The sequence below is a fragment of the Lissotriton helveticus genome, chromosome 3_1 (assembly GCF_964261635.1).
Source record: "Lissotriton helveticus chromosome 3_1, aLisHel1.1, whole genome shotgun sequence".
Classification (NCBI taxonomy): Eukaryota; Metazoa; Chordata; class Amphibia; order Caudata; family Salamandridae; genus Lissotriton; species Lissotriton helveticus.
The window spans coordinates 1689467140-1689479248 of NC_136061.1; the positions used below are offsets into that span (position 1 = coordinate 1689467140).

The following is a 12109-nucleotide window of genomic DNA, read 5'->3' on the forward strand; positions in this document are numbered from 1 at the left end:
CTTTGGACTGGGGTGAATGTGTGACATTGATCCACATTCTGTCCATCATTGTTGTGTTTGCAGGTACCGCTCTAAGTGTACTGGGGATGCTCAGACGTGAGTCCCAGGCACTCCACACCACTGGAATCAAGCTAGCCGGGCTGATGAGAGGTGTTACCTCGAAACCGGGCCGGTCCTCGGATGCTTGTTTCCGTTCTGGGAAGGACATGGCTTTTGTAGTTCGGACTGGACTGTTCCCATGGGGCACAGGGTCAGCGCTGATTTGCATTTCGCCATTGTCTAACCCAGGGTGGTGTGGAGTGGAAAAACGATGGATTTGGGCCCATATCTTTGGACTGGGGTGAATGTGTGACATTGATCCACATTCTGTCCATCATTGTTGTGTTTGCAGGTACCGCTCTAAGTTTACTGGGGATGCTCAGACGTGAGTCCCAGGCACTCCACACCACTGGAATCAAGCTAGCCGGGCTGATGAGAGGTGTTACCTCGAAACCGGGCCGGTCCTCGGATGCTTGTTTCCGTTCTGGGAAGGACATGGCTTTTGTAGTTCGGACTGGACTGTTCCCATGGGGCACAGGGTCAGCGCTGATTTGCATATCGCCATTGTCTAACCCAGGGTGGTGTGGAGTGGAAAAACGATGGATTTGGGCCCAGATCTTTGGACTGGGGTGAATGTGTGACATTGATCCACATTCTGTCCATCATTGTTGTGTTTGCAGGTACCGCTCTAAGTGTACTGGGGATGCTCAGACGTGAGTCCCAGGCACTCCACACCACTGGAATCAAGCTAGCCGGGCTGATGAGAGGTGTTACCTCGAAACCGGGCCGGTCCTCGGATGCTTGTTTCCGTTCTGGGAAGGACATGGCTTTTGTAGTTCGGACTGGACTGTTCCCATGGGGCACAGGGTCAGCGCTGATTTGCATTTCGCCATTGTCTAACCCAGGGTGGTGTGGAGTGGAAAAACGATGGATTTGGGCCCAGATCTTTGGACTGGGGTGAATGTGTGACATTGATCCACATTCTGTCCATCATTGTTGTGTTTGCAGGTACCGCTCTAAGTTTACTGGGGATGCTCAGACGTGAGTCCCAGGCACTCCACACCACTGGAATCAAGCTAGCCGGGCTGATGAGAGGTGTTACCTCGAAACCGGGCCGGTCCTCGGATGCTTGTTTCCGTTCTGGGAAGGACATGGCTTTTGTAGTTCGGACTGGACTGTTCCCATGGGGCACAGGGTCAGCGCTGATTTGCATATCGCCATTGTCTAACCCAGGGTGGTGTGGAGTGGAAAAACGATGGATTTGGGCCCAGATCTTTGGACTGGGGTGAATGTGTGACATTGATCCACATTCTGTCCATCATTGTTGTGTTTGCAGGTACCGCTCTAAGTGTACTGGGGATGCTCAGTCGTGAGTCCCAGGCACTCCACACCACTGGAATTAAGCTAGCCGGGCTGATGAGAGGTGTTACCTCGAAACCGGGCCGGTCCTCGGATGCTTGTTTCCGTTCTGGGAAGGACATGGCTTTTGTAGTTCGGACTGGACTGTTCCCAAGGGGCACAGGGTCAGCTCTGATTTGCATATCGCCATTGTCTAACCCAGGGTGGTGTGGAGTGGAAAAACGATGGATTTGGGCCCAGATCTTTGGACTGGGGTGAATGTGTGACATTGATCCACATTCTGTCCATCATTGTTGTGTTTGCAGGTACCGCTCTAAGTGTACTGGGGATGCTCAGACGTGAGTCCCAGGCACTCCACACCACTGGAATCAAGCTAGCCGGGCTGATGAGAGGTGTTACCTCGAAACCGGGCCGGTCCTCGGATGCTTGTTTCCGTTCTGGGAAGGACATGGCTTTTGTAGTTCGGACTGGACTGTTCCCATGGGGCATAGGGTCAGCGCTGATTTGCATATCGCCATTGTCTAACCCAGGGTGGTGTGGAGTGGAAAAACGATGGATTTGGGCCCAGATCTTTGGACTGGGGTGAATGTGTGACATTGATCCACATTCTGTTCATCATTGTTGTGTTTGCAGGTACCGCTCTAAGTGTACTGGGGATGCTCAGACGTGAGTCCCAGGCACTCCACACCACTGGAATCAAGCTAGCCGGGCTGATGAGAGGTGTTACCTCGAAACCGGGCCGGTCCTCGGATGCTTGTTTCCGTTCTGGGAAGGACATGGCTTTTGTAGTTCGGACTGGACTGTTCCCATGGGGCACAGGGTCAGCGCTGATTTGCATATCGCCATTGTCTAACCCAGGGTGGTGTGGAGTGGAAAAACGATGGATTTGGGCCCAGATCTTTGGACTGGGGTGAATGTGTGACATTGATTCACATTCTGTCCATCATTGTTGTGTTTGCAGGTACCGCTCTAAGTGTACTGGGGATGCTCAGACGTGAGTCCCAGGCACTCCACACCACTGGAATCAAGCTAGCCGGGCTGATGAGAGGTGTTACTTCGAAACCGGGCCGGTCCTCGGATGCTTGTTTCCGTTCTGGGAAGGACATGGCTTTTGTAGTTCGGACTGGACTGTTCCCATGGGGCACAGGGTCAGCGCTGATTTGCATATCGCCATTGTCTAACCCAGGGTGGTGTGGAGTGGAAAAACGATGGATTTGGGTCAGATCTTTGGACTGGGGTGAATGTGTGACATTGATCCACATTCTGTCCATCATTGTTGTGCTTGCAGGTACCGCTCTAAGTGTACTGGGGATGCTCAGACGTGAGTCTCAGGCACTCCACACCACTGGAATCAAGCTAGCCGGGCTGATGAGAGGTGTTACCTCGAAACCGGGCCGGTCCTCGGATGCTTGTTTCCGTTCTGGGAAGGACATGGCTTTTGTAGTTCGGACTGGACTGTTCCCATGGGGCACAGGGTCAGCGCTGATTTGCATATCGCCATTGTCTAACCCAGGATGGTGTGGAGTGGAAAAACGATGGATTTGGGCCCAGATCTTTGGACTGGGGTGAATGTGTGACATTGATCCACATTCTGTCCATCATTGTTGTGTTTGCAGGTACCGCTCTAAGTGTACTGGGGATGCTCAGACGTGAGTCCCAGGCACTCCACACCACTGGAATCAAGCTAGCCGGGCTGATGAGAGGTGTTACCTCGAAACCGGGCCGGTCCTCGGATGCTTGTTTCCGTTCTGGGAAGGACATGGCTTTTGTAGTTCGGACTGGACTGTTCCCATGGGGCACAGGGTCAGCGCTGATTTGCATATCGCCATTGTCTAACGCAGGGTGGTGTGGAGTGGAAAAACGATGGATTTGGGCCCAGATCTTTGGACTGGGGTGAATGTGTGACATTGATCCACATTCTGTCCATCATTGTTGTGTTTGCAGGCATTCAAGGGTTATCTACCCACAGCGGACCTAGAGGCAGCACCATTCCCCGAAACAATATGGCTAATCGGTGCCCCGGATTACAAGACCTCGTGGCAGCGAGTTTAGCCCCCAGGACAAGGAAAGCATACGAAGGAGCGTTTCATTCCTATTGCACATATTTGGGTCCCACAGAGAGTCAGAAATGGGGTCAGGAGGAATCCTTCCTGGGGTACTTGGTAGCGCTGCACAGAGAGGGCCGATCAGCGGCAATGGCCAGTAGGCATAGGGCGGCCATTTCATTCATGGCCCAGGTACATGGCATAAAAGACCCTACAGGTTCCTTTTTGGTGAAAAAAGCCCTTCGCGGCTGGCAGCGCCTTGAGGGTTGCAAGCAAGATACGAGGCACCCGATTGGCTTAGACAGACTGTCTCTGCTTTTAGCAAAGCTGGATGAAACGTGTTCCTCCCATTTTGAAGCAGTTCTGTTCCGGGCAGCGTTCACATTGGCATTCCATGGGGCTATGAGGGTGAGCGAACTTGTCGCAAGGAACAAGAGAGATATGGAGGGAGGCTTGTGCAGGGATCACATCCAAATAAGGGGTGATTCGATGGTGATCGTGATAGCCAGGTCCAAGACTGACCAGTGGGCTATGGGAAACAGTGTGGTCGTACAGTGCAAGCGGGGGTCCCCCATCTGCCCGTTGAAGTGTGTGGAAGACTATTTGGCGCTAAGGGCGGCCGCATGGGGGGGGAGCTTGCTCCGACACAAGGATGGCACTCCACTTCAGTTTCAGAGGGTGCTAGCACTGTCAATCGCTGACGCGGGCGTGGACCCGTGCGATTTTGGGACCCACTCCTTTAGGATAGGGGCTGCTACTGAGGCTACAGCCAGGGGTCAGAGTGCTGAGGAAGTGAAACAATTGGGCCGTTGGTCCTCGAATTGCTTCAAGAGGTATGTGCGATTGCACATGTTGTGAGTGATCAATTGACATGCACTCACGTTTTCTGTTTTGGTTTACTTTACAGTTTCGCGAGCCTGCCACGCGGGGCGGAATTTGAGGTCGACCCAGCACCAGGAGACCAGCGGTCAGAGGCCACCGACTGGAGAAAGGATGGTATGGGTCGTGGGCCACTCATACGTGAGGCGCGCCGGCGACGTATTCAAGGAAGGTGAGGCGATTCACGCACCTGGGGAATACGGGTTCAGAGTGTCCTTCCATGAGAAGGGTGGGCTCGTTTTTGACCACTTTGAAGCATTTTTCGAGGGGCTTCTAGGGCGGTATAGGTCACCGCCGTCTGTAGTCATAGTACACCTGGAGGCAATGACTTGGTGACACTGGGTAGACGAGTGTTACTTGAACGAATTTTGTCAGCGGTTAGCTGGTTGGCTAAAAGAGTCCCGGGGTGTACGATTGCCTGGTCCCACATGATTCCTAGGAAGATGTGGCAGGGGAGCCTTTTGGTGTCAGCACTGTACCATTCAGTTAAACGGGTCAATAATAAAATAGGCAGATTGTTCCGTTCTGCGCAGTTGCATAACATTCCTCATGGGTGTATTCGGGGTGATCAAATGTATCTGAACGATGGGGTTCACCTGTCCAGGGAGGGGAATGACTTACTCATAGGAGACTTCGTAGCATGGCTAAGGGGTTTGAGGAAGCATGACCTCTAGGAGGATTTGGGGGGAACGGATAGTCGGTCAACTATCCGGTCTGTGGCGGTAAGGTCATGATCGGTGAGCAGTAATTTCAAGGTCCCTAGAGTGGGGCGCCACCCACAATGGATGGGAGCGCCCGGGGGAAGACGGCCATTGGCCCCTTCCACGGGGAGGCGGCACCCACTAAGGATGGGGCACCTAGGGGGAGATGGCCATGGGCCCCTCCCAGGGGGGGAGGTGGTTAAATGCCCCTCCTACTAATTTCCCGGGCCGGATATCCGCGACGGCGGATAGAGAGTGTGGGGATGGGGGGAGAGTCCGCGCTGTCCTTCCTACAGAGACCTCATACGGGAACTCGGACGACCCTTAAGATGGCGTCGAGTAGAAAGGGGGCCCCCACCACGACAATGGAAGTTACAGTTGGCAATGAGGGTACAGTCCTCTGCGCATGCGCCGCTCACACCGTGACGGCGGGAGTCTGGTAGTAGGGATCTGACACCGGTTAAGACCTTGCCGTTGGCCCTTAATGCTAGGATGTACAATTTGAGTTAGAGTGTATGCATTTTCAGGATGTTAGCCAAAAGTACATGACTGCATCGAAATGTAATAAATGACAAATTGTACATTATGCATAATGATGAAACTTTTATTTAATGTTTTAAATTTTGTTTAATATTTTAATAAATACAGCCGGGAGGGTGACTCCCTCCCGCCTTCCAAAAGTTCAACTATTGTCCGACTTCCCATTCTTGGGGAAACGTGTTGGGAGGGGGTGGCGGGCATCCCGGCCATATGGTTGTGTGAGTGTTGTAAACTCCTGGCTACACGCACAACCTTTGTATTTCAGCAGCACGATTTAAAACGCTCGACATATCTTTAACTGAAAATTGCTTGCATTAAAGGAATAACTCCCACACAAGAGCCAGATTACGTACGCGTTCCAATGTAGAGCGCAGTTGCATTTCCCTCGTAGAGAACACGCAGAGTTTACACTCGCTCGTTATTTTACTTTAAGAATTTTCACGTGGGGGTCTTGAGAGGGGACTGGGACTGAATTGAATCTGAATTGTTTAAGAGTATTTTAATGAATATGTGCCTTTTACAATGTCAAATATGAAAGTGACTGTGGGAATAATCAGTTTCGCATCACCATTATAGCTTTGCGTGGCTTCATAAAACTTTATGAGAGCCCTGCCAATATACATGCTGCAAAAGTGATGTTGGGCTCCCCTAAATGATACCCTTAGGCTCTAACAACAAACAGGCTGGTTATTTGGGATATGATCAGAATCTGCTGTTACTGCACTTATCCAAATTATGAGTTTTGTGATTTGTGAACAGCCAATCATTATCGGGGGAAAAATGACCAGTATTTACTGAAAGAATAGAGGATTCCGTTATGATAAGCACCAAAATCAATGTTATGCCCCAAAAACTCATAAATGGGTGGTAATTATTCCACTGACTCAGCTGACTTGGTCAGGTGCAATAAATATCACATCTATTACTGGGACATGCATAATGAGAGCCTTATAGAAATGTGACCTCGTAGGACCTCGTTGCAAGTGCCTAATTGGTTGGTAATTTTGCACAGTTAAGTGAGGATTTATCTCATAAATGAATGGAGCATAAGGCAGAAAACTGCATGTTTTTCCTTTTTCTGAGATGTGTATTCTGTGGTTGAAAAACCACTTGATCTAGGCAATAACTGTAATTGTAACTGAGTTGTAATCTCACTTGAGGTGCAAACTTCAAGTTGTGCCCAAATCAGGATGGATTACCCAATCGCATACAGGATTTTAGTGTGCCAATGGGTTCTTCTAATACAGATTGGTCTGGAAAGCTCAAGCGGCAGAGGAAAATATATCTGAACAAAACACTTGGTATTCGTACCTGTCTCACAGACTTCTTCATCACTGTTATCCACACAATCATAGATTCCATCACACAGCCATCGGATGGGGATACAGTGGGCTTTGTTTCTGCATCGAAACTGATCTTCTTTACATTCTGATATGCACTCCATCTGTATAAATACAATGTTTATGTAAACAGTGGGTAAGTGTTGAAAAGCATGTTACTTTAGAATTTGAGACATTAAATAAGGTGCTGAAAAGACAATGAATGCCTATATTTCTGCAACTGATGGAATTGAATGACAGTAATAATAGCAAAAAAGAACATATATGTAGTTAATATAACCTGACAAAAGAGTAATAATTTCCCTGATTAAAGTGACAACAGATATTTATTACACATAGAGCATCAAAAAGGTTTGTACATTTTTCACATTTTTGTGCACCAACACTATTAGCAATGCTCACTGTAGAGCCGTAATTTTCTTAACAAAGTGTGCATGGCCTTCAGTATGTTGGTTTATGCTGCACACTCTAATTTACCACAAACCACACCACGTGTACTCACACATCATAGGAAACAACAAAACTCTCCACTAGACACTGCACACACTGAGCATTGGTTTATAAAGCAACCGTGGCAATATAGAAGCGGGTATAGTGTGCACCTCAGTCCTGTTCCATGGAGAACACAACATGCATGGGTGTGATTCAGAAAGGCAGCTTAATTATTGGAGAACAGCCTTATGGTGAGAGCAGGAGCTGCCACACATATCCACTCATTGGACTCCATTAGGAGCTAACCCTTTGGCGAGTGACCAGCACACGTGGCAGAGTTGTCGAGAGTTTGCCCTTCCACAAGTCACGAAAAGTGGCACAAAGCAGTGCAAAGTCTTAATAAAGTATTTATTCCCCAGAAGATAATTTGTTTTGTTCTGAAAAGTTGCGTTAAAGTAGCAGAAAGAAGGCCTTGCAGTGTTTTGCATCAATGGGGCCTTCCATGGCTCGCACTTGTGCATTTCAACACTAACACCCATGGTTTTGACACACAGCGAGATCTACAAATATTGTCAGACGTGGAATTGTGCCAAAAAAGAATGCCTCTATGGAAAGTATTTATTTCGCTTAATGTTTCATATATTTCATGTGTGCTAAAATCTACAGCAAACATCCAATGTGTGAATTGCTTTAAAGTTTTCTTTGTACCTTATTTTGTACTTGGAGGGTACCATTCCAGTACCAAATCTATGCAAGCATCATGAATACACCCATGCACTATTGTGCCAAGGTGTGCTTGTGTGGAGCAGTGCTTAAGTTGAGCTGGTGGTCTCTGGGGCTTGGCACTGGAACTTAATTGTAAACTTCAGTATTTATGATAATCTGTCACATGGTGGCGCAGTTTGTCTAATTTATAGATGACCACAACAACAGTTGTTAAACAATTTAATTTAGATTAAAAATGACTACAACCTGCCACACAAGTCCTTCTTACAGCTTTGGGGGCCTGGAATAGTCTGAATTGCCACACTTGTAGGAGTTTAATGGATGGTAGTTGGGTTAGTACTGTCCTTTGCAGGGCGGGCATGGTCAATGGGAGGTGCAAGCTGAAGTGGCCTCCTAATGAGGGCTTTGGCACTTATTGTTTTACAACCAAGCACTAGTATTGAGTTAGACAGCCTCTTTGTGAACAAGAGCTGGGGGATGTTTGGTGAACACAGCTGTGTGCTTCTGTCTCACTCTAGTGTTACACAATACAACACAACAATTTGATTAAAATTCTGCTGTTGCATTATTTTCTAATAAATCCACCTCACAGCTTTTTATTGCCTTCCATCATGCTTCAGATAAAGAGTGTTCTCTTTATAGACTGTAATACATTCTTGACAATGATCCAAGTGAGTATTGGTGCAATCTGAGTATATGTTTAGGGTAAAGAACTATACCTAGATAAAAAACACGAACCAAGGATAAGATTCCAAACTTGCTTTTTAATGACTGTTCCAGCAATAATTGGGTGTTTGAAACACTGGGCTATCTGGTAATTATACATTTCTGAACAGGCTGTTTTAAGAGTTGGTTAAATCCCCCTAGCTTAAAAGACTAAGGGCATGATTAAGATATAGGTCGGAGATGCCTCCGACTGACATCACAGCGTATGAGGAACCAACTGACCATAGGATGGTGGTCCTGACTCTGCAATTGAGATTTGACCACAAATGGTGTGGTCGCAAAATCCCATTTCTCTATGGGAGCTTGTGATGCAGCCGGAAAATGACCACAGCACAAGCTCCCATGAATGGGAGATTTTGTTAATCCCTGCACCGTGTGGCCCTTAGGTGCCTGCCACACGGTTCGGGGATTAACAGGGGGCCCCCAGGCCCACACTGGAAACCAGTGAGGCAAGGGGGCCCTGCTAGCGGTCCCTTATGTCACTTTCCGACATGCGTTTTGTGTTAGAAAGCCCAACATGAAAACCCTGTAAGAAACAAACATTGTATCCCGATGGCGGAAATGCCATCCTTATGGGATTATGTGATGGTTCTGACTAGCCAACGGGCTCCTTGAGCCCATCGGAAACGAGCCCGAATGACTCACCAGTTTGACTTTCGACTGTCTACATTTTAATTAGGCGGTCGGAATTCAAACCAGGGATGTCGGTTGGTAAGCCTCCAACGAATGATCGGAGGCTTACCGACCAATATCCTAATTAGGCCCCAAGGGTTATGCTTTTCATCTTATCTTTATTTATTTGCAGAATTCACAGAGACAGATAGGGCTTCACTTAAATGTAATGCAATCTCATTTTGGAAATAACTCCATGAGATTATGTTAGTATCATGATGATTAAACAAGCTTAAACAACTGCTTAACTTCTAAAAGATGGAGGCAGTGAAGTGGCCCACCAAGTGATTACATTCATTTTAGAAATGCCCTGTTATCGACCAAGAGGGTCCGGAATTAAATGTGTGACATTTTCCTTTTGTCTTGATCAAATAACATTAATTGTTATTTTCTTTTAACAGTTAACTGATTGTAATTTGTATGTGTGAATGTGTTGTATAAGTGATGACTTTAGTCATTGGAAATGGTGCGCTTTGATCTATAAATGATTGTAGACTATAAACGTTTCCAATTATGCTTTTGTAACACACTTGTGATGTGTACTTCTGTGTAAGGTGTTTTGAGTAGGTTATTTTGATGATGATGATGATGATGGCTGTCACATAGATGGGAATCACAATTCCTCTTAACATTATTTAACCGATGCTGAATGCTGCACATGCTGGTCTAAAGATATCTCTAACATGGGTTGTGAATGCCAGAAATGTTAGGAGCAATGTGGAGTTGTTAACCTTTGTACAGCTTAAGATTGAGGACATGTTAATACATAAAAGACAAATAATTGGCATTGGCAATGATTGTTATAACTACAAGTGGATTGCAATCCCTGAGTCTCTGCTTTAGAAAGAATCGGGAACGAGTCATCTGTGCACTGCTTTAAAGCAACAGGTGAAAGGAGAGGCCGGCATTTACATACATTGTTGTGGCCCAAAGAATGATTTTTGATTTGAGTCAATACCAACATGAATGGTCTCACATCAGGTGTGAGAATTCCTAATGACGAAACTTGACTTGACCATTACTGTAATGAGCAGAGGGCATTGAAAATGCTAACCTGTAAGAAGATGATCAGAGGAATTCTCACCTTCTCATAGGTGCTAGACAGCCAATATTTAATTTATGATAGCCATTTTAAGTGCCTGTGTGTGCTATCATATTGTAAAAATGTATTGTTTATTTCAGATCTAAATTCCATTATTTAATTCTGCCCTCTTATTTTAAGATGGGGGCTAGCATTTGGCCTTGAGTCTTTTTTAAAGTTACTTCTCCAGGAGCAGTCAAGATAAAGAGAATTAATTTAAACAGAAACATAGCTTTTCCAAAATGTTCCCAGACATTCCAGAAACGTCCTCATGTGAAGCAGCTCCTCAATCAGCCGCAAAATGTTTTAATAATCTGTAATTATTTTTAGTTAAATGATGTGAAATTACCGTTTTTTGAGTTTATGACACTTGAGACTGTTTTGATTTTTGCTTGCTTCCACTCAATAAATGTATGAATTGTTTCTTGCATTTCTAGAACCATGTGTACTTTTACCAAGGCATTAAAAATTGGTTATTCTCGATAACAGGAGACTTTTTCACATTTTAGGAGGGTGGAAAGGAAGTTAAAAGAGCACAAGAAACCATCTAAAGCCATTTTTTTCCAGACTCTTTTGAGCATAACCTCTTCACTTTGACCACTCAAAAGGAACTGGCACTCCTAAATGGCAAAGTTGGTTATCAAAACACAAGGGAATCATGTGCTTCTTTACATTACTCTTACCACCCCTACCCCAGAAATAGGACATAACGAGGTGCTCGAAATACAGGGGGGGAGGGGTTACTCGAAATCGAAATTAACATGTTTTTTTTTTCTTTCAATGAAAAAGTGATTCAGCACGTTTTTCTGGTATATTGATCGGTTTCTTGCTTTAAAAAAGTAAGCAAGGTTTCTGTGCTTATGCATCTCTGACAACATCCCCATTTCTTCTGTTGGTATGCTAAAAATGTGATGTTAGGTCCCCTAAACAGAATTGTGTTAGTGCTATTCGATCGTGGCACTCATATCTTGTGCAGTGTTTGATTTAATATTCAGTATTACCGGTGGCGTTGCAACAAAGTTAGATATGACATGAATTCAAATGCTGATGGGAAATTTTGCAGCCAACACATTTAAATACCTGCGACCGAAAACAGTTCGCATAATGCAGCAAATTCCACTGACAAATTCATATATATCACCAAGACAAAACATTAACGACATCAGGTGATTGTTAAAATCCATTCACAGGACAACAACCTCATCAACTGTTGATTTTCTATAAATATTACTGATCAAAATTATTTCCTGTAATAAATTAATAGAAATCCGATGAGCACACGTTTTTCTAATTTAAAAAATGTGTTGATTTTGAACACGAAATACAATTCTCACAATATTGTACACCATTAGTCTCATCCTGGAATAATTCTCACAGCAACATAGAGCTGTAGATCAGAAGCAACCAAGGCAGAGAAATGTATTTGTAAGTATGCTTCAGTCAAACAGCTATGGCATGTCATAGCAGCAGGTACTGATAGATAAAGAATCGTTTTAAGACTTGAACGAATTGCAGATCTCAACAATAGTTAGAGGATTTGATAGAATGACTCTGTCTCGCACTCCAGAC

At 45.7% G+C, this 12109-nt stretch overlaps 1 protein-coding gene across 1 annotated transcript in view; it reads right to left on the minus strand.

The window, feature by feature from the left end:
- Positions 1–12109, minus strand: part of LRP1B (LDL receptor related protein 1B) — a 3812342-nt gene that overhangs the window by 421009 nt on the left and 3379224 nt on the right. The window contains exon 72 of the mRNA XM_078683424.1: positions 6875–7007. Coding sequence (XP_078539550.1) covers positions 6875–7007 — 133 coding nt within the window. The remainder of the gene's footprint in view (positions 1–6874; positions 7008–12109) is intronic.